General features: G+C 39.6%; 1 protein-coding gene across 1 annotated transcript in view; it reads left to right on the forward strand.

Annotated features, from left to right (window-relative positions):
* LOC122794923 (probable ATP-dependent RNA helicase DDX60) overlaps positions 1 to 24,142 on the forward strand; it is a 2,818,219-nt gene that overhangs the window by 1,498,609 nt on the left and 1,295,468 nt on the right. Inside the window, exons 21-22 of the mRNA XM_044063516.1 lie at positions 19,500 to 19,609; positions 19,701 to 19,805. Of these exons, the coding sequence (XP_043919451.1) occupies positions 19,500 to 19,609; positions 19,701 to 19,805 (215 nt within the window). The remainder of the gene's footprint in view (positions 1 to 19,499; positions 19,610 to 19,700; positions 19,806 to 24,142) is intronic.

Raw genomic sequence — 24,142 nt, forward strand, 5'->3', positions numbered from 1 at the left:
CCAAGAAAATGGAGCCATGCTCATTAGGGATAACCTGGTCAATAGAATGTAAATAAATAAATACGATTTAAAAAAAAAAACGTGAAATAGTACACAAGTATGGATAGCAATAAAATAGGGTAAGGATTTGTATTGTTCGAGTTTTGATCACTGAAGTGTGATTTCTGTTACGGGAGTATACCAAACTGTTTACTGTAAATTGTAATGCTTGCACAGGTGATATTATACTTTTCACAAGCACCAGTGCTTTGAGGCACAGCTTTTTTTGCACTGTAGCCTGAAATACGTGATCCCAAAGTGGTAGATTGGGCAAAGCATGGTATGGTAAGGCAACTATTAGAGGGATCTGAGTGGTGGAAGAGTGGGTTAAGAGTGTAATATGGATTCATGTTTGTAATTATTAAATTTGAATTCAAGTACTGGTTTATTTAAGTGTCAGACAAGAGTTACATTGGTGGAGAGCACAGCTGAGTGTCAGTTCAAGACTTGCCTTCTTCCCACCTGCTGTAGCACAGTCTGTCCTGACAGATTCAGCTGACTTTGCATGGGGAGTTGTGTCAATGGGAGTTCAAGTGCAAGCCACTTGGAGGCTCAAGGATGCACTGAAGCACATCAGTATCAAAGCAAATTTGGAGGTGATCTATGCATTGAGAGTCCCTCACCACCTATGTACTCCCGGTCTTCCTCTTGTGGTTACGGACACCACCACAGTGATGCAGTACCTCAACAATCCAGGGGTACAAGGTCATACCCTGTTTGCTGGTTGCCAATGATGACTTGAGGACTGGCTTTATGGCATTCCTGACTCTTCAGGCATCATATATCCTGTAAGAGCAAAACTTTGAGGCAGAAAAGTAAGCAGATCCTGTGCAGATCCACAGGAGTCACAGCTCAAGGCAGTGGTGTTTCAGGATCTGGTCCAGATATGGGGAATGCCTCAAATAGATCTGTTCATCTCCTTTCTAAACAGACAGCTAGAGAAATTCTGTTCCAGACATCCTTGCAGCCATGCTTGAAGGACAGAAGCATTCTCATTCTCTTGGGCAGGAGTGTTCCTGTATGAGTGTCTACCCTTTCCACTCATTGACAATATATGTCTGAAGATCATTGTGGTGACCCAGGTAATCTTGGTTCTCCGTTCTAATGGTATCGTCCAGGGGTAATTACCACATACTCCCTCACACTCTGAATTTGCTCACACAGTCTCAGGAGCAACTGGTGCACCCCATTTTGGAGCAACTACAGCTGACAGGATGAATGATTCAATCTTGACTCTGTTTAGGTACTTCTTCGATGAGGATGTGCATCAGGTGTTAAAGGGGGCCAGAAAACTTTTTCTACAAAATCTTAGTTTACAGATAGATAGGGTTTTCTAAGTGATGCCTAAAGAGGAATAGAAAGTTCCTTGAGGATAACATCCCTCTGGTCTTGAAATGTTTGTTTGAGCTACATCCATTAAGGTGCATTTAATGCCCATTTTTGCTTGTCTACCACTGGATCCCCCTTTATCTTCCTCTCTTTTGGTAAAACAACTCATAAAAGGAGTATTGCATGTGAGACCACCTTCATGGGATCTCAACTATGTCCTGGAAGAGTTGACCTTATCACCTTTCGAACCTGCTGCTTAGGCTGCTCTGAAGTGTTTAACATGGAAAACTCTTTTGTTTACTGCTCTGACATCTGCAAGGTGAGTCTGTGAGCTGCAAGATCCCATGGTGGGACAACCTTACCTTATGCAATAACCCCTATTTCTTTTTTTTAACACCTTTAGTAAACTCTCACTTAAGAGGGCGGCCATGGTGGTGCAGTGGTTAGCATTGCTGCCATACAGGAAGAGGTTCTCTGGTTTGATTGTTAGCTGGGGTGCTGTCTTGTGGAGTCTGCATGTCCTCCCTGTGGTCACATGGTTTCTTCTGGGTGCTCCGGTTTCCTCCCACATCCCAAAGGCATGCTGTAGGTGGATTGGACACTCTAAATTGGCCCTAGGTGTGAGTGTGTGCATGTGTGTGCCTTCTGTGGAAGGGTGGACAACGGGCTGGCAACTCAACACCATAAAACTCCACTGCCAATCGTTCTGTGGACCATTGTTCCGCTGTGGTGATCTTAACCAGGTAAAAGCCAAAAGAAAACTATCACTTAAGACATATGTAAACATACATTAATAGAAAAGAAAAAAAAATTTTTAACATTGTTCTATTTAAATACAGTATTTATTTATTTAAAAATATTTATTTATTTGACATTTGTTGACCGGGTTAGTCTGACTGAGCAAGAGCCCTTTTTCAGGGGAGAAAAGCTCCACAATTAGTACAAATAAATAGTATAACAAGTCCAAAGCGTATAAACTAATCATATAACTAGTATAACAAAGTGTACACACAAATAGTATAAACAAGTCCTACGTGGAAACGTTTGTGCATCAGAAGTTATTTACAGCAGTATACCACAGCACTTTGAGTGGTACAGTAGCAGACACAAGAGTCTGGCAGTAGAAACACAATCATGATGTAGTCATTTGTACATCAGTAGTTATATACAAGCATATACCATGGCACTTTGAGTGGTACAGTAGCAAATGTATGCGCCTAGCAGTATCAGAAGTTGTAGATAGAGGTCAAAATAAGAGAAAAATTCATACAGTACTAGGAAAGGAGGAGTAAGTTGTTAGATGAGTAGAGACTAGACAGTAGAAGATGAAGTTATTGTTAGTCTAGTAGAGTAGGGGTGGAAATTTAAGGCGATAAGTGGACATGGGAGGAAGAAGAAGAGGACAGATGAGTGGAAGAAACTGAATATGAATATATATATATATATATATATATATATATATATATCACATATTTTCACTAACCCCTCTTTCATGCTGAAAGTGGTCTCAGTATTCTCTCTTAGTCAGTCTGTCAACCTCCCTGTGTTCTTCCCAGAACATAAGAATATAGCAATAACCCATGCCTGGGTGTGGGTAATGCTGGATTTACCCACGGTCACCCCGAGGGACCAAACAAAGCCAACCGTGGGTAAATCCAGCATTGCCCGCACCCAGAAGTGGGTTATTGCTATTATACAATGACATTATTTAAGAAAAGAAATAATTACTTTTCTTAAATAATGGCATTGTATAATGCCTCTTTACCGCCCTTCCGCAGCTGTCTGGTATTCTGCGTAGTTCTGATGTACTGCGCCCGCGCAGTACATCAGAATCTGGGCAAAAGCAACGGAGAACGCAAGATCTCCATTGCTTTTTACTGTTGCTATGTTAAATGGGTTTAACATAGCGAGACAGCTTTAAAATAAGCAACGGATCTCCGTCCTTATTTTTAAAGCCGTCTCGCTATGTTAAATCCATTTAATATAGCGAGACAGTTTTAAAAGCAACGGAGATCGCAAGATCTCCGTTGCTTTACACTGTCGCTATGTTAAAGGAGTTTAACATAGCGAGACAGCTTTAAAAAAAGCAACAGAGATCTCCGTTGCTTTTTTTTAAACCTGTGTCGCGATGTTAAACTCTTTTAACATAGCGAGACAGTGTTTTATACTAATGGAAAAAGTCCGGGCGGCCGGACCTTTTTCCGTTAGTATATTGAGGGATTTACAACAGGCACGCTGATTGGGCTGGCCAATCAGCGTGCACGTTTTACGGGAGGTATTGTATAATAAGGGAGAGAGGATGCTTCATACCTTGGATGTGCACTGGCAGCTCGGGTACTACTTTGACGACACAAAACCCTTCAGGAAGGTTGAAAGGCTTTTTATTTCCTACCCAGGAGGAAAGAAGGGTGAACCTGTCTCTAAGCAAGCCATTGCATCTTGGTTGTCCCCTAGTATTGTTTTTTTGTTACACCCACCATGACAAGGCAAATCCAGACAAGGTAAAGTGCATTCCACCAGGACCTTTTCCTGTTCAGTAGCATATCGGGAAGGAGTGGACTCTAGAAGTATTCTAGAGGCAGCAACTTGGTCCGCTGCCCATACTGTCATGAAGCACTATAAGCTGGATACCTTTCCTAGATCCAGGCTTTGCTAAGACCATTCTCCAGGGGTTCCAGGATGCATTTCCTTCCTACTCCCAAGCTGAGTAAGCTTTAAGAATCTACCTGAATGCCAGTAAGGCAGTGTGTTATTTGAACATCATACAGCTGCAGCAGTTCTACTTCCGTATAACAATACACACTACCTTACTTGCAGTACCCACCCACCATCCCCCTTTTTAGATGTGCATTGTTTGTTGTTTGGGTTTGCTGTTGAGCACTGCTCCATGGCCTTCTTGCTGTGTGTGTGTGTGTGTGTGTGTGTGTGTGTGTGTGTGTGTGTGTGTGTGTGTGTGTGTGTGTGTGTGTGTGTGTGTGCGCGCGCGTGTGTGCATTTTGTATTGGAACAGAAGGTGTTTGCTTGTGTTTACATCTACTCTTCCTGCTGGACCATAGAAAACTGAAAGGGTCCTGCCAGTGGCTCTGTAATGCAGTCCATGTACTGCCATGTGATTGTTCCATCACACCCACAGACAGGCAGTGGGAGGGACTCTGAGTTTTAGTAGACTGCCCGAGGAAGGTAGCAGGGCACTACTCCCTGAGTGCCGGCAAGGCAATATGTTATACAAACATCTACTTATTCAAGTAAGCAGGACTTGTGCAACTATACTTAACTTCTGGGAGAAGGTGAGGAATCTTACTAGCACAGGTCTTCGTCTGGGGTCATGAACACAGGCTACTGCAGGTAACTAGAGCCATTGAGCTCTTCCAGTCTATATATCTGTTGAACTTATATTTGCCCACTACACAGTCTTTATCATCATGAACTCTGTACAGCTCTGAGCTTTCACGTTTTCAGGGATACCAGTAAAACACATATCCTTTCTCCCGCTCCAGTCCTCCAACCTACTGTCTGTTTCCTCCAGTTTCTTCTGAAGTGAAGAAGTGTCAGCTCTGTTTAAAACAAGCAACTTATTGTAATCATGAGCTGAGCCAGTGGTGAGTGGAGTCGAGGAGTTTATTGGAACTTGCCCGGAATTAATTCTCCTCACTTACTGTAGGTGATTAGTTCAACCCGTGTTAACTATGGGTTCCTCTGCATGTGTAAGTTTATTAATTGTTTTTTTTTTTTTAAAGCACTCAGTTTTAACTCTTGTTTTACATTGCATTTCCATTCTGAAGGAGATGGCTGTGGTGTTAAGTCGCCTACTCTGGTGTGTGGAGTCCTGGGTTCAAGTTTGATATGGGGTTGTTCATGTTATTTTGGATGTATGTAATTTGGTTTGCGCTTATTTTATTTTGGTTAGCCCTCTTATGTGGATCTTGAATTGTTATCTCCAAAGTGTGTTTGGTCTAAATTTTATTGCTGTAGGCATGAAAAGCTACAGTTTTGGGTGCCTAATCTGTTGGGCTGTGGGATTGTTTGGGAGGAGTTTTGCTTGTCAGGACATCCTGGGCTTCCTTCTTTGGGTCCTAAGTTGTTTTCTTGAGATACTAACTAGAGGGATTGAATTTGGAATGGATGTTTGATTGCAGCACAGTGCAGGAACACAGAGTTGATTGGGTGAGTGTCATTCTGTCTATATCACCATCAGTTGGTCTGACCTTTTATACTCCTGCATGATTTCAGTTGAATCATGACCATGGCTGTCAACTTTGGAGCATGAAATACTGACAAAACCTGATACAATGGAGGGACAAAGGCTTAAATAAAGGACAGATTTTAAATATTACTCATAAGTTTAGAAGCTCGCTAAAATACCACAATTTATGTTAGCATGTATATTTGAAAGATAAGAAGACTGAAACTCGAGTTTACGTCATGGTTAGTGATTCCACTCCTCAGTGTATTGCCAATAATCCACAAAGTTTATGAGGAGCAAATCAAAAATATGAGACAAGGGTCTGGACATTGTAATTAAATCTGGACTGTTGCAAAACATGATTGCTTCTGTAAGAAGTAGCTATGAAAATTGATTTTCCACAGCTTCTTATGGTGATTAAATGTGCGCACTGCTGCATTCCAGAATGCATGCAGCACTAAAACATCTTTAAGGACAGTACCTTAGTTAATATATGGGTCTTTGCCATTATAATCACAGGGATGGAACAGCTATTGATTAACACATTGGCGTTAGACTGGAATTTTATTACTGATGTTTTGTTTTAGCACATACCATTCAGAAAGTTAAGGAAAGAATGCAACATTCCAAATAACATGGGGGTATTGATCCATTTCTGGGACAGATTTACATCATTGGTTTATAATTTGGGAAGTCTTTAAACGACACTCACAACATATACAGGATAGGAAATCCAGTAATCAAAATCAGTCATTATGTAACAACTTCGGTCTTATACGATATAGTAGTTATTCAAAAATTTAAGTTCAGCAGAGCTTATACTTTAAGATATAAACAGGGTCATTCTCTGAGATGCAGTTGAAATGAATTATTTACATTTATGGGGCTTAAATGCCTTGATAATATGCATGTATTTACATTAGAGATGTTATACACATATTACCAAATCTGTTGGCCATTCCCTTATGAATATAGCAGGATATAGTTAACTTCCCCTTTCAGATTGCACAGTGTGAATATTTATCTTTCGGGTAGTCCCATAATGTGTGTTGAGTTTAAAAAGAGGCTGAAAGGGAATAATAGCAAATATTTAAACAGCATCCTAAAAATTAATGTATTCAAATCTGAACTTGTTTAACATTAAACAGTTAATTTCTTTATTAGTAATAATGTTTTTTAGGGGGAGGGTAATCAGAGGCGGTGACGGGAATTATACTACAGGATATATTTGACTGCTCAACAAAGCTTATTTAGTTTTAGCTTCCTCAGCTAACTTTATTATATCAGCTCAGTTTAATTCGAGCCTCACTAACCAGTTTTATTTTCATACATGCGTTGTTGCTACAGCCTTTAAAAGATAGATGGGAGAGTTTAACATCTGAGGATCAAGGCCTGTTTTTGAATTTAGAAGCTGCCAGAGAACAGGAAAGAGCATTACAAAACAAGATGAAAACTTAGCCTGATGTCAAACATGAAAAATCATCAACCGAAACATCTTACAAAAACCTAGACTACGAATCCAGAAAGATGTCTCACACCCAATGAATCTTCCCACTGAAATTCTACCACGGACTACAGAGAGCAGCCAGGATGCCAGAGGTAATGAGATGGGAATATAAGCAGAGCAACATTTGCTGGGGGGGGGCAGACAGTGAATAAATATCTGGAGGAATTTTTAGAATTGCTTCCAGAAGATGGTGGAGCTAGGATGTTTGACTTAGTTTTAGAAAAAGTTGGTTCCAAGTACCCCAGTATTAACAATACTACTTTCATAGCATCCCAGAGTAGCTCCACTCCTTCTTCCACATCAACAGCCGGCCAGAATAAGGGTCCTGATCTTACCACCCCTCAAGGGAACTTATCTGTATAAACAGATCACAGTTTAGCTCAGTTTCTAGCTCATATGGCAGTTCCGAATGCTGCAAGCTCTACCCTTCCAGGTTCTTATATTACTGCCCATGTACCTCCCAACATTAAAGAGAAGGTATTTAGAGGGATTACTAACATATTTTTTATTTGATTGGCACTGACAGAATACAGAGGATAACTGAGGCTGAGAGTATGGAATCCAAAGATTAAGTTCCTGCATTGACCACTCTAGGTAAAAAAGCTTCCTCTCCCATTGTAAAAAAAATGACACAGCTGGGTGTTAGGGTTCAAAGTTTATATGGCTGTCTTAATCAAGAAGGACCTTAAACAAGCTCTTCTGTTGTTAGCCTACTTTTTCATGATCAGGGAAGCACATCACATTTAGGGAAGGTTTTTGTGGTCCTGATGTGCCCAGCATTTTAGGAAGTTGAAAGCAGCAGATATATTGCTTCATTGGGCTCAATGCCACTCTTGATGCTTGGCTCAGTTTCTTGCTTAACAAACCTTGTTACCTTGGGCTTCCTAGTTCTTCAGACATTCACCTAAAGAGAGATTATTGTTAGGGATTCAATAATGGCAAATTTTCTTGGACAACTCCCTGCTTTGTTAACCTTTGCTCTCATTGCAGAAGGACCCACTCTACAGTTAGGTGCTGGTCAACGAAAGGACAACTGGCATCGAACATCAGCTCATCCGTGGTTGAGAAACCACCTATTGCTAGACAAGAAGTGACATCCAGAGTTAGATCTCCTTTTCATGGGCAAAGAGGTAACTCTGTGGTCGCTAACTTAGCAGGGGAACTATCTATTTACTCCAGCAGATAAGCAGCTAATTTCCTCATTCAAGGGTTTTCATCAGGTTTTGTCATTAGTTCTTTGGTCACAGGGGATGCCAAGTCAGTGTAGAATCAAAAGGAATGAAAAGAAGATGTAAAACTAATTGAGTTCAAGCTGCAGGAGGGTCATTTTGTGGGCCCTTTCACTAAATCCCCTTGGCCAACTTTTAACATTAGATAGAGAATAGGGGAGTTTTCAATTTATCCACCATTTGTCTCTCTCTGTTGGAGCCTCGGTCAGTGACTTCATAGACAAGGAACAAACCAAAGTGCAGTACACATCTTTGGACAAATCTGCACACGTTATCAGGAAATTTTCAGACCTCTGGCTTTGTAAACTAGACATTCAGTCTGCTTTCCAACTCCTCCCGATCAGAGAACAGGATTTTCATTTGATAAATTCTATTTTGACAAAGCCATGTTCATGGCTGCTCCACAGCTTGCTTGATTGTTTTGGAGGGCCGCTGTTATGGGTTCTGTCATTAGGAGGCATGCTTGGTTAAAGGAACAGAATCTGCCTGATCATGTTAAAGCAAAATTATTGGATGCTCCATTACAGCATGATACTTTGTTTGGTGTTAAGGCAGAAGAGGTGTTAAAGAAAATGGAGGATAAAGCAAAATCTATGCAGACAGTTAAGGATTTTTTACAGGTACAGCCACCCAGATTTAGCAGGAACTGGCCTACAAAGAATTGGTCCTTTCCAGTGTCAGACTGGCCACAAAGAGGCAGATACAGATGCCCTAGAGGCAGATCCCAGACCCAAGGCTCATACAGGCGTAAACAATGGGGTGCTTCTACCTCCAAAAGCGGAGAAGACAAACCACAGCCATATAGGAAACAGTCCCAATGACTTTCCTCTGCCAGTACCAAGCACTTATCTTTTGGCAGCCCCCCCTACGGGGGAAAACTAGCACTTTTTCACAAAATTGGCACATGATCACCCAGGACAAATGGGTCTTGAATATAGTGTCTCAGGGCTACAGGTTCCACTTTCACACCTTGCCAAAGGCAAAAGGTATGCCAGACCTGCCACACAATCAATGGGCAGAGGCACAAAAGCAAGTTTCATCCCTCATGGACATGAGGGCCATTCAGCGAGTACCACAGCAAGAGCAGGGACAAGGATTTTACTCAAGACTTTTCTTGGTACCCAGAAAAGACAAAGCCTGGAGACCAATACTGGACCTGTCTATTCTAAACACTTTTCTGGACATTCTAAAATTCAAAATGTTGACTCTGCAGTAGCTTCTGCCCATGCTGGGCAAGAAGGCTTGGCTTGTAACTTTGGACCTAAAAGAGGCATACCTGCATGTCCCAATCAGACAATCTTGCAGAAGATACCTCAGATTCATAGCTGGCTCAATGCACTACCAATTCTCTGCACTGCCCTTTGGCTTATCTACTGCGCCCAGGGTCTTCACAAAATGCCTGGCACCAGTAATTGCTTTTTGCAGACAAAGAGGAATTCAGATATATCCTTACTTGGACGACTGCCTTATTCAAGCAGAGAACAAGGACATTCTATTAAAGCATCTGGCATTTGTAAAAAGATTACTGATTTGCCTAGGGTACACAGTAAACAAAAAGAAATCAAAACTAGTACCCTCTCAAGTGATAATATTCCTGGGTGCAAGCTTAAATACAACTGCCCAGATGGCTTATCTCATGCCAGACAAACAAAGGCAACTGACTTCTTACTTCGAAATGTTGGCAACAAAGACCCAGTTATCTGCAAGAAAAATTCTGCAGGCTTTGGGCTTCATGGCATCCTGCATTCTGCTAATTCCATATGCAAGGCTGCATATGAGGAAACTACAATGGTATCTAAAAAGTGTTTGGACTCAACATTGCCACAGCCTGGAAACATTAATTACCCTCATTCCCTGCCTGCAACAGGAGTTTCAGTGGTGAGCACAGGCCTGTCACCACAACAAGGGACAGCCATTCACTTTACCCATAGCCAGTCAGACATTAACAACAGATGCATCAGATTATGCCTGGGGGGTCCATATGGCAGGAAAATGTATTCAGGGCACATGGCCCGCAAGCCAAATGCATCTTCATGTCAATCAAAAAGAGATGCTAGCTGTTCAGAATGCCCTGACAGCCTTCAAGGATCTACTTCATCCAGGACAACTGCTGATAAAGACGGACAATGCTACAGTCATGTGGTACATAAACAAGCAGGGAGGCACACATTCCTACCCCCTCTGCAGACAAGCCATGATTTTGTTGAACACTGCTTTAACTTATCAAGTACTCCTGCAAGCACAATTCCTGCCAGGAAAGACAAATACTCTGGCAGACGATCTAAGCAGAAACCTCATGGATCCTCACGAGTGGAAACTAGATCCACAAATCTTCAGCATGATAACAAGGAAATGGGGATGCCCAGACATACATCTATTTGCCTCCCCTCACAACTGCCAACTACAGAGATTCTGCACAAGGGCTTATCACAAGCAAGCATGGAAAGTGGATGCTCTGTCATTCAGCTGGAAAACCCTTACAGTATATGCCTTTCCTCCACTGCCTCTCCTCCCCAAGGTACTCCTAAAGGTCAGACAAGAGAAGCCAAAAATGATACTGATTGCCCCAGACTGGCCCCAGCAGCACTGGTACCCAATCCTAAAGAGCTTGTCTCATGGCCCAGCCTGGACATTACCTCAAATTCCTCATTTACTGACCCAACAAAACAATCACATCCTGCACAGCCAACTCAGAACCCTAAATCTGGCAGCATGGCGAATAATGTAACCATTCAGAACACGCCTCTCTCTAAAGCAGTTATGGATGTTATTTTGGAGGCCAGGAGGCCCAGCACCAGAAAATCTTATGCAGAAAAATGGAAGAGATTCTGTGCTTGGAACCAGGCACAAGGAATTGACACGCTTGTACCAAATATTCCTCAGATTTTACAATACCTAACTGAGATGTTGGACAAGGGCCTATCCTTTTCATTAATTAAGATCCATGCCCCTGCAATTTCAGCTCATTAAAATACGGACCCACCTATTTTTTCACATCCACTGCTAAGGCAGTACCTCAGAGGGGCCAAAAACATAAGACCTCCAAGGAGAGCGCCAATACCTGCATGGGACCTCAATTCTTTCTTGGAAAAACTCACACTGCCCACTTTTGAGCCAGCCAATACAGCTGAGATAAAATTCTTATCATGGAAAACAGCTCTGCTCCTAGCAATAACTTTGGCAAGAAGAGTCTCAGAGTTACAGGCAGTAATGGCCGTGGAACCTTTTATAATTTTCCATCCAGACAGGGTTTCTCTGAGGACAAACCCAACATTTATGCCTAAGGTAATGTCCAGTGTGGCTCTTAACCAAACCATTCATTTGCCTACCTTTTATCCAAAGCCACAGAATAAGGGGGAGAGACTTCTGCATTCTTTGGACATACACAGACAGCTATGCTTCTACCTGGACAGAACTAAAGCTTTCAGAAAGACTGAGCAACTCTTAGTGGCATATGCTGCAGGATCACAAGGAAAAGCTATCTCAAAGCAGACTATTTCTAAATGGATAGGCCACTGCATTCGTTTCTGCTATTCACAACATGGCAAATCAGTGCCTAAGGGCATTAGACCACATTCAACCAGAGCAGCAGCCACTTCAGCAGCCTTCCTCAGAGGAGTACCAACCAAGGACATTTTGGGGGCTGCAACTTGGACTTCAGTGCACACTTTTACAAAGCACTACCACGTACCTCTTTACTCTAAATCCAGAGCAGGCTTTGCCACTGCAGTTCTGCAGGGCCTCATAGCCACTCCTAATTCTATTTAGGCCCAGCCACCCAACCTCAGCTTTGGGATTCAACCCAAGTGTAATGACTGCAACAGTGAAACACGATGAACATAGTACACTTGTGTACCTACCATAAATGTAGATGTTCGAGTGTATTCACTGTTGCAGTCCAGGATACCCTCCCACCATCCCCCTTTCATTGCTGGGACTTATCTGTGCTTCTCTATTCTATACAACCTATGTGGTGTATTTGCTTGTAGATGAAGGTAATGTCTATGTTAGTGCATGCATTTTTATTGGCATAATTTTTAGCCTACCCTTTTGGGGGCACCTGACATCTGGGGCAAGAAAAACTGAAAAAAATGGTGTCGGCTGCATCTTTTATACCCCTGGCGCACTGACATCAGGGAAGAGGTGACAGCAACCGACGCCGTACCAAGACTTTGGAATTCAGGCCGACTGTGGGTAGCCTGCCAGCAGGATAACCCAAGTGTAATGACTGCAACATTGAATACACTTGAACATCTACATTTATGGTAGGTACACAACTGTACTTTCTTCTTGCCATAGACAAGTTGGATGGCCTTGCTGGGTCATTACTTTCCTGGGTTTAGTAACTGATATTTTGGTGACAGCATTTAAATTACCAATTGATTGATAAGTTACAGCAACTTTTTTTCATGATTGACTAGTATCGGTCAGTCAACAAGGTTAGAATAGGTGAGATTATGAAGTTACACAAGCTCCTTAATTTTGGTTGCTGGATGATTTCTCCAGGCAGGACCTTCTTGAGATTATTATCCAGTTTATTGAAAGGTAGAAATTGTAAGCACCAGTGTGTATGCATTTCCAGTAGGATGGAAGATGGCCTTTGTTTATGAAAGGCATTTTTGAATGATTGCAATGAACCACACTTGTGCAAAGCCCTTGGGTTTCATCTGAGCTTCCCTAGCTCTTTACTGATACAGCCACAGATCTGGGCATCAGAGCAGATGGCTGGCAGCAGAATCGCCTACTTCCTGGTCTGAGCAGAGGAAATGTGACATAAGCTTTTTAGAAATTTTGCCAGTCGGGGTAGCTATCCTTATATGGAACTAACATTTTGCCATCAGTAGGGTAACTTTCTATTGGGATAATCAAGCTGTGGTACAAATGTTAGCTAAAAGATTCTCTAGGCCAAAAAGGTGCATTCAGTTTTAAGATTATTAAGCTTACAGATAATTTGAATTTTACAGCTCACCATATCCCTGAAACGTTCAGTGGCATAGCTTATAGTTTACCATGGTTTCAGATCTCCAGGTTTCATCAGGTGGCATCAGAAGCACAGGAGTTTGGGATACCTTTTCCTCAGAACATTTGGCTGATTGAGCAGGTATAGCAATCGCCTTATTATCCAGGTCTTGGACAGTGAATATTAAGAAGACTTACTCCTCCTATTCCTTTAATGCCCTGAAGATTTTTTTTTTATCTTGGACTGATTTGCAAGATAGATATTGGTCAGGTTCTGTTGTGGTCCAATTCTTAATACAAAGATGATGAATGAATGAGGCATCCAGTACTATTCGTATTCATTAAGCAGCTCTAGTTTGTCCAGCTCATTCCTTGGTGCTTCCCAATGTCATCACTAATTTGAAAAGGTGCAGTAACATAAAAGGCCGAACACAAGATTATATGATAAATTCTATTTTGACATCTCTTGGGATCCATTGTCACAGGAGTGATGTTCTCATTCAATGATTTTCATTCATTCATGCTTCAGTCAACCATGTTCACCTGATTGTATGCAGGTGCATCCAGAGTAAGTGAAATACTGAAGACTTTGTCCTAGGGTGATATCATATTAGAGAAAGATTACATTGTAATTTGTTTAAAGAGGTCCAAAACAGATCAGACTAGTCAAGAAGGTTCACCTTGATAAGGCTGGTGCCTGCTTCACATGTCCAGTACATTGGGCCACACCTTTACATATGTTAGAAGCAGACATCTCCTCCTCCTCCCAGCCTATCTTTTGCTTGAAATCGGGACACATAATTAGAACCAGGGATGTTAATGCTGCTGTTCACAATGCATTGAGACAGCAGGGCATTTCTACCACTTGTTATTCATCACATTCATTCAAGATAGGCAGGACTTTAGATCTAGCACTTGAGGGAAACTCTGTCTAAGTGTTAAAGAGAATGGGCAGATGGATGTATGATACTTTCCTTTCTTATATCAGATGATAATCACAATACTTTGCATTGCAGGGAGGAATGTCCTGTTGATCTTAAGGTACTCATCCAGATAGCGGCATTAAGGGCATTTGCTTACCTGAAGGGGTTAAAGCTATATTTGGGTCCATGAGTTGTGGAACATATGGCCTCATTGATAGTCAGCTGGCCTAATCCTGATGCTGTGACTGTACATCCCAGAGGTAATGATATAACTAAAATTGCTAAGATGATTTTACTAGTTTAGCTTTTATTGGACATTTCCACTTTGTACATTTCTCATCCTTTTTTGTTGGTCGTTTGATCTGCCCTGCTTCCAATGTTCCTTTGGAAAGGTGCTCTAAAACATACAGCCATCAAGACTTAAGATGTTTCATCAAGGTAATTCATTCAGCAAAAGCCATTGGTATCTATCCGACTGAATGTTTGGAATTAGCACAACTGGATAAGGATTGTTAAGAATGTGATGGAATACATTTGAATGCTTCGGCTTTAGGCTTATTCAGTCTGCAGCTGTCTTCTGTTATTAATTCTGTTATTAATAATATAGGTGACTGAAATGTTTAGTTAACCTTCACAATGTTTTGGTCACTACTTTGCTATGTTTAATATTGTAAATTTCCTCAGTTCAAAATCTACTTTAGCTTACCTTTAGAGGATCCAGTAAAAGGTTAGTTGTTCTTTGCATTTCTAAAGTTTAACTTATTGACTGTTCCCCCATAAAGAGGCCATGAACTGGGAGAACAGCATACAAAAGCATGCTGGTTGACAGTTGCTCTAAGGCCTTGTCCCCATGTATCTCCCCTTTTATGGTTTAGCAGCTTGTTCTTGTGGTGGGCAGGCCAGGAAGCCCTTCTGGGTCATAATGACATGATATACAAGAACAGTGAGTGGTAAGTCTTGAGTTTGTTGGTAATGTGAGCTATCCAGTGGGACTTGGTGTAGGTACTCAGGCAGTATTTCAGGGGCCAGCAAAGGCTACGTGATGCCAACCACCTTCATGGGTTATGGTCAAGTCTGTGGTATACTACTGAAATTAAATTATCTTTACTTGGATTATTGCTGTTTGGTGCTATTTTCACATATTGATAATTTAATAAACTGGTTGTAAATGCAAATGGTTTGTTTATTGATTTGGATCGAGAGACAGTATATTGTTATTTGGTGAACAACTTATTTTTCTGTCTCAGTTAATGTTGCATGTTTGGTTAAGTATGCTTTCCCTGTGATCTTATTTCTCCCTTTATTAGGTTTAAAGGAGTTGACATACTGCCTAATTTGTATGTCATACTGAAGCAAAACATGTTCAGGTGTTCACCCTGTTACTTATTTAAGTTAAATAGTACATAGGCAGATCCAGACTGACACCTTTCGGGTTATGACCCAGGAGCACAGGAATGCACATCAACACATTTATGGAATGTATATAAAATTACCACATAGATTAATATATTCACATTTAGGCAGCAGACTTTTACATTTTTAGCTGAATAGCATTTATACGACTGTCAACAAATGGTGTTAGCAAACATATTTTAGCAGTTTAGCATATTCATTATACAATAAATATTACTTAATTTATCAATATACATAATTCACTTATCTGCTTTATGAGCATTCACAACTGTAAATTTAATAGTAACCAGTTTAAATATTGTTCTGGATATAGAGTATTAAAAGTATAATTGTTATATTCACTCTGATTTAAATTTATTTATTTATTTATTTTCAGTTTGATTACCGGGGAAGTCCACTGGGCCTAAAAGTGCCCGTTTTCAGTGGAGGCCCAGGGAGAAAAGCTCCGTAAGCAATATAAATACAATGAAGGTTACATTATGTTAAAGTAAAATACAAGAATAGAATTCATACATTCAGAAATGCAGATGCATAAGATGTAAGTCAAACAACACAGCTAATAGATAATAGAGAACACCCATTACTGGAATATCAATTCAATACAATATGATACAAATATCTGTAAGAATAGGAACATTTTTTTTTTTTTACATTGGTGGTACTGATATATACAGTATTTGCAGTTTGTAGTGTTAAGGAAGAAATTCATTAGTCAGAGAAAGACTGCTGAGTCTATTTTAGGAGAGTAGAAGTAAACACAAGCAATGTAGAATAGTCAATGGGGGCATTCAGTAGAATTTATGTAGGGTGGAAGCAGGAGCATTTCCGTTTGGATGATAGGTACAGGAATAGTTGGGTCTTGAATGATTCTATGTTGGGTATATTCCTGAGAGAAGGGGGAAGAGAGTTCCATTTCTTACCTAGTGAGAAGGAGAGAAGTAGTTGGCCAGCAGAACGTTTTGGTTTGTAGATGGAGACGAAGATTTGGTGTTTGGATCTCAGAAATCTATTTGGGATGTATGGAGGAAGGACGTTTGTTATGGCTGGGCATTTTTCAGGGTAGAATATTAATTTGTGAGCTGTGGTTAGTTGGAGATAGTCTAGGTGGTTAGATAGTTCTAGCCAGTTTAGAGATTGTAGGGAAAGGTAGTGGTGAGTTGAGGTTTTGGAATTAGTGGCAAATTTAGAGACCTTATTATAGCAAGTTTCATGTTTAGAGATGATAGAAGAAGACAGATTAGTTAAGAGAGGGGTGCCATAGAGTAGTGTATATAGAAGGTAGGTAGTTGCCAGGGTATGTCTATAGGAGTTGGTAAGAAAGCGGTTGTTCCGGTAGAGCATACTTAACTTTTGGTGGGTTTTCTTTATGCTTTGTTGTATGTGGATGTCAAATTTCAGGTTTTCGTCTATAGTAATGTCAAGAAGTTTTGCGGAGGGGACAACTTCAGTAGCAGTGTTGGTTTGGCTTAGGACTAGGAAAGCGTTTTTGTCAAAGGCGAAAGCCCTAGTAGGAGGGAAGAGTAGTATTTTAGATTTGTTAGAGTTGAGGGAGAGATGGTTTTGTTGCATCCAGTTCTCTATAGTGGAAAATGCGATTTGGGTTTTGGTTAGTAGTTCAAATAGGTTAAAGGCGGCACAGACTAAGGTAGAGTCATCAGCATATTGGATGACTGTTGTATCAGGGATGGCAGTGTGGAGGTTATTAATAAAGATGTTGAAAAGTAAGGGTCCTAGGATGGATCCCTGGGGAACGCTGGTTGGTGTTGGCAAGAAGGAGGAGGTAGAGTTCTTCCATCTGAAGGCTTGGGATCTGCCAGATAGGTAACTGGAGAACCAGGCTAGAGAAGTGGGGGAGAGATTGAGGTTGGCGAGATGAGAGAGAAGGTGTTTATGGGAGATGGTGTCGAAAGCTTTAGATAGGTCTAGCAGTAGTGTGGATACTAGTAGTCCGGAATCCCGAGCTTGATTGATTGTTTCTAGGAAGGATATTAAGGCAGTTATAGTGCTGTGGCCAGGGCGAAAGCCATGTTGGGTGGGTGTTAGGAGGTGATTCTGGATTAGAAAGGCATAAGTTGGTGGTGAACACATTTTTCCAATATTTTAGATATAGGGGATAGAAGGGCGATTGGACGGAAATTGGAAATGTTGGTGTTTTTGCCACCTTTGTGAAGTGGTAGGATGTAGGCTGAGCACCAGAGTTTGGGTACATAAGACTCTTTTAAGGATCTGTTAATGAGGATACTGATAGGGAGAGCTATGCCTTCTGCAGCACATTTAAGGAAGGAGGAGGGTATATTGTCAGGGGCATTGGAGCAAGGCTTTAGTTTAGATAAGAGCCTTTTTATAAAAATGGTTGAAACTGGTTTGATCTGGAAGTTAAGAGGGCAGTTGTTAGTGTTGTTGAGTAAAGTGGAGGGAGAGTTGGGAGAATTGTTTTTAGGGAAAGTTTTTGTGAGCTTAGCTATGGATTCAGTAAAGAAAGTGTTGAAGTGAGAGCTCAGCTCCAAGTCAGTTAAACTAGGGTCAGGGCAGGGGTTATTCCTGGACCCAGGATGCAGAAGGGAATTGACTGATTTCCAGAATTGGAAAGAAATGGAAATGGAACAAAGCAATTTTATTTGTTCTGACAGCAGAATGAAATAGATTTGGATGAGAAGGTGGTGGTTTAACTTTCTTGTAATTGTCATTTTAACATAAAAATCAATAACTACTTCTTTTTTATTTTCCACATAATTTCTGCATACAGTTTTGTAGAATTAAACTATTTAATAAGATAATCAAATTTATAAGTAAGTTTGCCAAACATTCTTGATAATCAGTATTACTTTCAGTAGCATATTTTCCTTAATGCTTCTCTTAATATACTTTATTGAAGTTTATACTTCAAAGTCTGTGTATGTATGGATTTTTAACTAGTCGCAGACAAATTCCCTGTGCTTCATTAAGGTCTACAGTAAGTGTACACTAAGTGTACACCATTCTGAGTGAACAGATAACACAAGCATACCTCACAACTTCTTCCTACTCATTTTAATTTTCCTACTGATTTTCTTGCAGCCTTAAATATCAAGGGGGATTCATAAAGGTTACCACAAAGTTTAGGCTACATGTACACTTAGTGTAATCTTTCTGAGTGACTAGAAAGCACAAAACATGTGGTAGGGATGTTCTTGGATACAGATCATGTACACTTAGTGTGGGCATTAATGAATCATGTAAATATTTCCTTCATATTAGTGTGCTGTTTTATTGCCTTCTTTGCAGGCCACCTTATCTCTTTCTACTGTGGTTCTCTTTTTAGGAATACTGTATGTATTGCAGTGAAGCTGATGCAAATACACATGCAATGTAGTGATGTCTTTTTGCCACATTGCATCTGATTAGAAATAGCATTAACATGTTTTTAAAGTCTTAAAATGGTCATGTTATTCTGTGATATTATTTATTTATTTATTTGTATTGATTTACCAGGATAGTGCACTGATCAGTAATGACCATTTGTAGGTACAGCTGGGGTGAATCAACATTCACATACAGTAACAGAACAGTCGAGGAGAAACAAATTAAAAGTTAATATATTACATATTAAAACAACATAACATATGCAACATATTTACAGCCACAATGTAATAAGAGTAGAGATGAAAATAAATGATAAGAGACCTGGGAATTGAAGGAAGTAAAAAGTTAGAGATCTAGGAAATGAAGGACCTAGGAAGAGGAATTATGTGTTCATGCAGATCAAAGAACGTTACCTCACACTATGTGGATTGTCATTATATGAATTAATGCCCTAGATAGAGTTTATATAGATTTCTGGTGGAACCTAACTTTGAATTAAATAATTAAAATTTAAAAAAAAAAAAACATGATTTTATACTCCACCTTTAACTTAATAACACCATTTAATTTTGCAGTGAAATATGGAGAAAGATACAATGACTTGGAGAAGTATGTTTGTATTCCAGAAGATGGCAGCTTTGAATTTTTTCATTACCATCCATGTGCTGCACTTACTGTAAACCATGTAAGTTTATGAATCCACAGCTTTATGTTAAGATTTGTGAATCCATCTGTTTAAAATCATTATATGTTACCTATTTTTATTCTTTGCATAGATAGAGAAGTATGGCTTTCCTTCAGATTTTTCATTTTCACCACAAGAGTGTATCAAACTCTATGACACCATGGTCGGCACCTGGAAAAATTGGTCTCGAGCAAAGGTATTTCACATCTTGTCTTATTTTACCTGATATGTAAAATGTACAATGTCCTCAACAACATAAATAGGTTTTCTAATTCCTGTTACAAGATATCTTTTTTAGGTAATTATGTTTAATTTGTATAAAAACATATATTATGAATTTGAAGTTATAGGAAAAACTGTAATTAACAGCAGTTATACAGCCTTCTCTTACTCATGTTGTCTCTCTCCAGACTCAAACAACTTGGATGTAAAAGTCCATCTGCAATATGGAAGTGATGATCCCTGTTTTTGCTAAGTATATTAATCTTCCTAGATAATGACTCTTGCTTAGAGTCAGTCACTTACATGTAACCTCATATTTAAAACAAGGAAACTACACTCCTTCGCTCCTCAAAAACATCCAGTAAAGAGACTGGTAACACTGGAATAACAGACTTTATTAATGAACTTAAGCTTCTTTGCGAACTTTTCATCAGTTTAAAATTCACCAACTTCCTCAGAAACACTTACAGGAGCTCTTTGAAATGAGATGAAAAAAGATGTCCCACAAAATACTGAGCGACACTTCTCATCCAGCGTATGGTTGGTTCACTAAACTTGCTTCTGCTAGAAGGTTACAGAGTGTCTGCTGCAGGACTTCCAGATTCATGAACAGTTTTTATCCACCTGAAGGTATTGAAGGATCAGATATGGTGAAATTTCTATCTTCTTGGTTGCCTCAAATTTTGGAATTACCAGAGGCTCTCTCATATGGTGTCAAAAGAGCACATAGATCCTTGGCAATGTGACATGGTTAACTGCTTCTTCACACTTAAAATGTATAATTCAATGTTGTCTTTACAGAGACGTTTGTTTAAAAAAAACTCTTAGCAAATATGTAACATGACAGACCCTTTCAACGGGGAACATGGAATTTTTAAGACTAAAACCAAATAACGTGCCTAATAATTAGGCAGAGCTGAGGTCAACAACGTTAACGATTGCATAGAAGTTGCAGCACCAAAACAAAACAAACAGTGTGAGCGTGCCACGATTCACACTAAAATGTTGTCTTCCAAAATGCTTATTTTTAGTGTGGTCTTAAAAGCTGCACTAGCAACAGCTATTTACAGTATTTTCTCTATATGTAAAGAAAATATCCAACCTAGTGGGTGGCAGTGGAAAATCTCCATAGCACATGGATCATGTGACTGGGGCAGGTGAATGGGAAAATCAAGACACTATCATTAGGGCCGGCCTTTGGTCAACTGGTAACCTAGGCAAAAGGGCTCCTCATTGCCCCCCACCCACACCACCTGGTGCCCTCATCCTTGTCTCCCTACACCATCCAGATTACTTTTTTTTTTCCCTTTTCTCAAAGTTTGTCTTACTTTTCACTTTTTCATTCAACACATTTTAAAGAAACAATTTCTTTACTACAAAAAATAAACAAATAAATACTGGCAATGCACCCCTGCTAGACTGTTGCTCTAGGTGGCCTTCTAGTTGTCCTATGCCTAAGGCCAGCTCTAACTACCATCTGACCAATTTGCAGGAATGTAGCACAGTATTTGATGCCTTAAAGTGTAAACGGAAAGAAAAATGGATAGCCACATTATTTAGTTACTTTTTTCTTTATTCTGCATACTGTTCAACAAGCACAATTTCCTTTGTTCAGTAGATAACCTCCTTTGTTGAACAAAACAGTGCAGTGTACTTTATAAGCCATCTAAGGCACTGAGAGGCAGAACCATCAATAATCTCCTAAAAGCTTGAATAGTATTTTGCCTAAACCTGTTAAGCAATATTATGGAAGTTGGTAAACCACAGAACCTATGCTAATGACAATGACATAAATGTAAAAGCTCTGGGTTTTTTTGGTTCTAAAATGTGTAACATATACACAAAACTTATCTCTTCTCCACAGTGGCATAGCTCCACAGTTTGGATTCAAGCCCAAACTTTGTTTATTGTCTTTATGGGATGTGTGTGTTTTCCCCATACTTGTGAGTTTTCTCTGGCCATTCCAGCTTCCTCCTAGCTCCCCAAAACATGCTAACTTATTGATATTACTGGATATATATATTGCATTCACCCTTGACCTTATGGCCCAGGTTATAGCTGAACAATGTTCCATTATGACCATTTAACTTACCTGGTTAACAAACAAGTAAACATTAACTTATGTGCAAAAATAAGGAGTGTCCCTTGAAGTGGAAGTTTGGAGCAAGGCAGAGGTGAAGGTAGGTAAAATATTAAAACTGTTTTTAAATACCTTTATTGGATCATGATTTAAGATATAGACAAATATACGTTTATATAAAAGAAAACAATCCATATTAACATATTCCCAGTTGCAAACATTATATATTGCATATTTTCTTTTCTATAATTATCATAAATCCAGCATTTTATAAATTGATTAGTTCCTTCCTACCTCACTTTTCTTTCAAAACATTATTCTACATGTACTGTTCCCACAATTTTCATTCTTTCTATGTAATTTGTTCCTGCCCACTTCCAGTTCTTTTATTTCTGTTACAATGTTGAATACTTCAAATGCAGCTGATTTAGACTTTGATTTCCATTTTCTAGTAATCGCTTTTTGGCAGCCACTAATATTTTAACTTAACAAGGCCTTAATATATTTAGACAATTCAGATCCTGTATCCCAGCTCAAAAAATATTTTTCTTAGTTCCACCCATTTGCTCATTTAATATTTCTGACAGAGTATTTTGCAGGACATTTTTAGAGCCTGCCAACTCATTACACTCCCAAAACATATGTTCCCAGTGGCCTGTTTCTTCCCCATCACACCTCCAACATTTGCCATCTACCCGAGGAAAAATTCTTTGGAGTTTGCTTGGGGTATAAAAGTACCTATTTAAACATTTCCAAGCAAAGTTCCTAATTCTTCTAGACTTTGTTGCATGTCTAGGAGCTGCATATTTGTCCTCCCCTTGTTTCTTTGTGAATTGCTTATCCCAGCTCTCTTGTCAATCGTTTCTAACCTCTTCTGATTGATTGTTATAATTACTATGTAGTATTTTATATACTGTACTAATTACTACTTCAACACCAGCTTCTGTTCTAGATTGTACTAAAAACTCTACCAGTGCTGGATTCACTTAGGATTCCCCTTTTTCTTTCTCTTTGCCCATACTCTAATATCAATCTTTGGTAGGGAAGGCAATCTCTAGCCTGTAGAGTCCAAATAAATTCTTGACCTCTTCCCATTCTATTGCCTTTCTCTCTCTAATTATTTGCTCCAAATACATTAGTTCTTTTGCCAGTTTTCTCCAGTAAATTCCAGCCCCCTCTTGCCTATTGTCTGTATCTCTAATTTCAGTCATCCCTATTGGCAGAAAATCCTTTCTGCATTCCCATGTTGGCTTAGTTCTTAGAATACTTTCTGCTACATTATGAATATAATATTCTGTACGATTATTTTCCTTAAGGATCTGCATCCAAAATCCCAGTCCCTCCTTCTTTCTTGAGCTTCTACCCTGTTTCATCATCATTCCATTCACTCTGAATTATAGGTTTCTGCTTGTGCTACTGTGCATTAAATGCATGGCTCCGAAATAACCTTTCAAAATGGGTGATCTCAAACCACCTTGTTTTATTGGAAGAATCAGCTTATGCCATTCAACTCTGGCCGTCTTCTCCTCCCAGATGAAATTGCTAGCCACAATTTCTCCTCTGATTGATAAAAATATGCCTGACATATGTATAAAACTAACTAATTTAACTATTTGTATCTTACTATCCATATTCATATAACAGAACTTCCAATTTCTCACGTTTTTGTATTATCTTTTGTTTAGTTTCTTCCCACATATCCTTAGCTTGCTCTGCTCATAAACTCACAGCTTACTCTGTCAAATGCTTTTTCTGCATCATGAGCCACCTACAACAGTGGTATTTTCTTATATTCTGCTTCCCTCTGGATCATCAGTGTTATGTTAATGTAGTCAAATGTTTGCCTCCACTCCACATAACCACACTGATCCACATCTATCAATTCTGGCATAATCTTTGCCATTCTTTTAGCTATTATAGATGTAAATACTTTATAATCATGGTTTGGATTGAAATGGGCCTGTATGAAGCTGGATCTGATGGGTCTTTGCCCTGTTTAGGTATTACAGCCACCATCACTTTCTTCCAGGATCTTGGTGCTTCTCCTCCTCTTACTATTAAACAAAACCTTCCAAACTTCTACAGGAATACCATCTGTTGCTGGAGACTTTCCTATGGATTGGTTATACATCATCATTTTTATCTCATCTCCTCCTATCATAGCTGTTAGTAATTGAGCATCATCTACCTCTTGCCTTGGCATATTTAATTCTTCCATAAACATGTCCATT

Source organism: Protopterus annectens, chromosome 2.part1, assembly GCF_019279795.1.
Source record: "Protopterus annectens isolate FY-2018-M chromosome 2.part1, PAN1.0, whole genome shotgun sequence".
Classification (NCBI taxonomy): Eukaryota; Metazoa; Chordata; order Ceratodontiformes; family Protopteridae; genus Protopterus; species Protopterus annectens.